At 49.9% G+C, this 5000-nt stretch overlaps 1 protein-coding gene across 1 annotated transcript in view; it reads left to right on the plus strand.

Moving 5' to 3' along the window:
• The window catches only part of si:ch73-375g18.1 (kinesin-like protein KIF1C), a 3414-nt gene extending 1866 nt beyond the window's left edge, over positions 1–1548 (plus strand). The window contains exon 4 of the mRNA XM_034678615.1: positions 710–1548. Within this exon, the coding sequence (XP_034534506.1) occupies positions 710–1548 (839 nt within the window). The remainder of the gene's footprint in view (positions 1–709) is intronic.
• The last annotated feature ends 3452 nt before the right edge of the window (positions 1549–5000 follow it).

Below are 5000 nucleotides of genomic sequence, written 5' to 3' on the forward strand. Positions count from 1 at the left end.
CATGGTCACACACAGGTCACATGGTCACATGGTCACACACAGGTCACATGGTCACACACAGGTCACACACAGGTCACATGGTCACACACAGGTCACATGGTCACACACAGGTCACATGGTCACACACAGGTCACATGGTCACATACAGGTCACATACAGGTCACATGGTCACACACAGGTCACATGGTCACACACAGGTCACACACAGGTCACATGGTCACACACAGGTCACACACAGGTCACATGGTAACACACAGGTCACATGGCCTTATGCAGGTCACACACTGGTCTCATTCAGGTCACATGGTCTTGTGCAGGTCACATGGTCTCGTGCAGGTCACATGGTCTCGTGCAGGTCACATGGTCTCTTGCAGGTCACATTGTCTTGTGCAGGTCACATGGTCTTGTGCAGGTCACATGGTCTCGTGCAGGTCACATGGTCTCTTGCAGGTCACATTGTCTTGTGCAGGTCACATGGTCTTGTGCAGGTCACATGGTCTCATGCAGGTCACATGGTCTCTTGCAGGTCACATTGTCTTGTGCAGGTCACATGGTCTCATGCAGGTCACATGGTCTCATGCAGGTCACATGGTCTCATGCAGGTCACATGGTCTCATGCAGGTCACATGGTCTCATGCAGGTCACATGGTCTCATGCAGGTCACATGGTCATATCCTGATGATGATACCCTGTTTCTGTCCCCCTGCAGGTCAGAGCTCTCCCGTTGTCCCTGTTCACCTCCCTGGGACAGGACGCTTCATCCCCCCGCAGGAGTGCAAGCTGAAGTTTCCCTTCAAGAGTAACCCCGCCCATCGGTTGTCATGGGGACCAGCCAGCGCCGCCCTGCAGGCTCTGGGTCTAATGGACGGAGGAGAAGGGGAGGAGCAGAGGGAGGATGGAGAAGGGGGAGATGGAGGAGTGGAGGCTAAAGGTTCTCCCTCACCTCCTCCTCAGGGTCCATCTCCTGCTCTCTTGCCCCTCCCCTTTCCGGCTCCGCCCCCTCGAATGCGCACTCCCAGCCCTAATCGTGTCTGGCAACAGCGTAACCAAGGCAACCAGGGAGGCTTTTTCTACCATCCCCAAGGAAACAACCAAAACCAACAACGACGCTACCGCCGGAACTCTCTGGACAGCTCCTCCCACAGCAGCAGTAACCATAACAACGACCAGCATCACGGAGGGGGTGGACACCAGGGCCGCCCAAGACAGAGGAGGGGGGCATCACCAGGGCCAGGGGGGGAGAGAGGAGGGGGGAGGGCAGGGGGAGGAGGAGGGGGTAGGGACAGAGACGGGGGGTTCCATTATAACCACCAGCAGCCCCATCAGTACCACCACCACCCCTACTACAACCCCCACAATGCACCATTCCAGCCTGGACCCTACCCTAACTATCACAGCCTGCCACGCTCTGGGGCCCCGCCTCTTCCTCCTGACATGCTGCTGGGGGCAGGGCCACCACAGGGGGGGTGGGGCTTCACTACCCCGCCCCGGATGAGACGACAGTTCAGCGCTCCAGACCTCAAAAACAACAAGGAGACCCCCATCTGACCTCTGACCCCACCTGACAGCAAGGAGCTCTCTGATTGGCTGCAGGACACGGGACGGTCCTGATGCTGTACAGAACAGGCTGTGTGCGCGTGTGTGTGTGTGTTTGTGTGTAATTGTCTTTATATACTTGTGAGGACCAAACCTTGATGCGCACCTTCTAGGTGCATCAAGAGTTAAAGAACGTTCTGTTAAAGTTGTTGTCCTCATGAAGTGATAAAGACAGGTACATGTGTGTGTGTGTGGTGTGTGTGTGTGTGTGTGTGTGTGTGTGTGTGTGTGTGTGTGTGTGTGTGCAGGCTTGTCTTTACGTACTTGTGTGGACCTTCCTGACAGTAAAATGTTAAAATGAGGTCCTTTGGCCCTGAGGATTGTTCTGGGTTCTACTGCCATCTAGTGGTGGATTCACGTGTTGCACCGCTCCAGCTCCAATGGAAACAGAAGTCCTCACAAAGTATGAAAGACATGTTTGTGTGTGTGTGTGTGTGAGTCAGCTCGTTACACACACCCTGTATCTTCAGTCCTGCTGTTTGTGTGTGTTTGGGTGTGTGTGCTGCTTGCTCCTAGCCTTTAGCTTAGCATTAGTGGGAGAGCTCTCTCCACAGCTCCCTGTGTTTGAAGATGGATTATTGTCTTCTGGCTGTCACAGGACGAGGTTGTTGTGTTTCATGGAGCATTGAGGACGGATCAGTCCTCTCTATCGTTGGAGGGTTATTATGAAAGGGTTAGGGTTGTTGTGTTTGAATGAGAGGACGTTGGAGGGTTATTATGAAAGGGTTAGGGTTGTTGTGTTTGAATGAGAGGACGTTGGAGGGTTATTATGAAAGGGTTAGGGTTGTTGTGTTTGAAGGAGAGGACGTTGGAGGGTTATTATGAAAGGGTTAGGGTTGTTGTGTTTGAAGGAGAGGACGTTGGAGGGTTATTATGAAAGGGTTAGGGTTGTTGTGTTTGAAGGAGAGGACGTTGGAGGGTTATTATGAAAGGGTTAGGGTTGTTGTGTTTGAAGGAGAGGACGTTGGAGGGTTATTATGAATCTTTTTTATGAGTGTTGACATGTTTCTCCTGTTCAGTGGTTTAGAACTGAGGTGTTAGCTCTCAGGGCTGGATAAAGGAGGACTGGGTTTTTGTTCTGGGTGGATGTTTGTACTGAAATGAGTTTAAGCCCCGCCCCTTTTAGCCCCTGTCAGCCCAAAAAGCTAACTGGACTGATACAAGCTAGTTAGCGTTGGCTGCTGTGATGGTTAACGAGCTTCGCAGGCTAACGTGTTATGTGATGAAATGCTATGTATGGTCAAGTTTTGCACAGGTGATGTATTAGCCTAGCCTAGCCTAGCCTAGCCTAGCCCACCAGGCAGCATTCATGTTATACAGGATACAGGTTCTCATAGTTACTATCTATGTGTCCTAATGAAATTAGACACATCGATCCAAACTGAGTTTTCAAATGGAAAAACAAAAATGTTTCTTTTCGTGTTTTGTGTAAACATCGCGTTTGACGAATCACAATCATTTCTACAGTTAAAGGGACAGTTTGACTTTTTATGAAGTGTGGTTGTTCGAGGTTCTTGTTAGTCGGTCAGCTCGGCCCCTCTTGTTAAGGAAACCAGAACAGAAGCTGGACTATCAGCAACCCCAGATGGAGCCTCAGGACCTGAACAGCTGATCAGTGCTGCAGGCGGAGGAACACGTGCTGCACCTAGTGAAAAATGTCCCCCTGAGTTTATGAAATGATCTAAGTGACAGGGTGGAGCTGACCCCGTCTGCATAGGGGGATAGTCTAGCTTCTGTTCTGGTTCTCATGAAGGGGGCAGAGCTGAGTGTTGACGAAACCTCAAGCAGCCACACTTCATAAAAACACAGACTGTCCCTTTAAAAATATATTTTTATCCTGAATTTGGCACAACTTCTCTGAAGCTGAAGCTCATATTTCCCGACTCTCCTGTGCAACTTGAATGCTGCATTGTTGAGAGCTACAAACCAAAGAGAGCTGCTCTGTGGCGCCCCCTACAGGAGAGCAGGAGCCGAGCGACGCTGCTGTACAGACGGAGGGAGGACAGGTCTGGTCTGTGGAGACAGACTGACGTGTTGAATCTTTTAAAGAGGTGTGTGTGTATATCTGAAGTGTACTCCATATTTGTGTTTTTTCTGTTTTGAAGATGAATTTATTTAAAACAGGCTGCGACACCTTCACTGTCTCTGGCAATCGTGGGAAATGTAGAAAGTGATGCCTCATGGGAGATGTAGGAATGCTTGCTTGTTGGACAGATGTGGGAAACTTGATGGATTATGGTGTACGTCGGGCCATGTGAGCAGGGAATCATGGGAAATGTAGGAAGAGGCGGGTTGAAGAAGGAAGAGTGAGATAGAATAAAAACAGAGTCTCTGACATGTCTCTTCAGAGCTCATCAGTCGTCAGGAAGCTGGACATCTGTGGCTTTAAAGTCCCGTTTAAGAGACGGACTGATGTGATCATGTTGACCTCAGATCAGCTGGTCTGTCGGTGTTGATTAACCTGACATCATTGAAATGTGTAGAGGAGAGACTCTGGGTCAGTTCAAGAAGAGAAGCGTGTTGCTGGCTGAATTCAGTCTGTTGTAGGATCGTCCAGGTGAATTAGTGCGTCTGATAAACCGGCTGACCCTGAACGCAGCGCCGTATCTGAGTGTTCTGCGTGTCTGATCGTTTGGTCATGTCTGAGATTTCATGATGCCTTCACTGTGCCTTTGGAAAGTAGGACGAACTGCCAAAGATTTCCAGCTTTCCACGTTACCTTGAACGCAGCGTCGGAGTATGACTCCGCCCTGAATGATGACACGTATCCCATCAGGAGGAGCTGGGAATTAAGCCCCTCCCATAGAGCTGGGCGGGGCCAGTGATGCCGAGCAGAGCGCCTTTGTGCTCTCTGACTGTCGAAACCAACCAATGGGAGTGCTCCCCTGAGCGGACGAGTCACCATGGCAACCAATATGATGAAAGTGACAAAAACATGAGTTGATTGTGATTGGTCAAAGAGGCGGGACATCAGCCGGAGCTGTTTGTGAAGTCACCAATCACAGGACAATCTTCTAACATCTGCCACCGCCGGGCATGATGGGAAATGATGTTTCCTTCTTGTTTCTTTTGAATTTGTTTTATTTTTTATCTCTGGGTTCTGATTGGCTGTTTTCTTTTCTTCGTGTATTCATTCACTTCCTGCTTCACTGAGAATTTAACCCCGCCTACATGTTGTGATGTCATCATCACTTTCAGTATGTAACCATGTTAAAGTTGTTTGTGTGTGTGTGTGTGTGTGTGTGCGCGTGTGTGTCTGGGGGTAGTTAAGACTCTGTATCTTCTTGAAGCTGATTGGTCGATGTTCTTTGGGATGTTTGAGGAGGAGGAGGGGCCTGGGGATGCTGTTGCCATGGCTACCTTAAATGTCTCCCATCAGTGACTTGCCCCGCCCATTCCTTTCA

The sequence above is a fragment of the Notolabrus celidotus genome, unplaced genomic scaffold, assembly GCF_009762535.1.
Source record: "Notolabrus celidotus isolate fNotCel1 unplaced genomic scaffold, fNotCel1.pri scaffold_187_arrow_ctg1, whole genome shotgun sequence".
Classification (NCBI taxonomy): domain Eukaryota; kingdom Metazoa; phylum Chordata; class Actinopteri; order Labriformes; family Labridae; genus Notolabrus; species Notolabrus celidotus.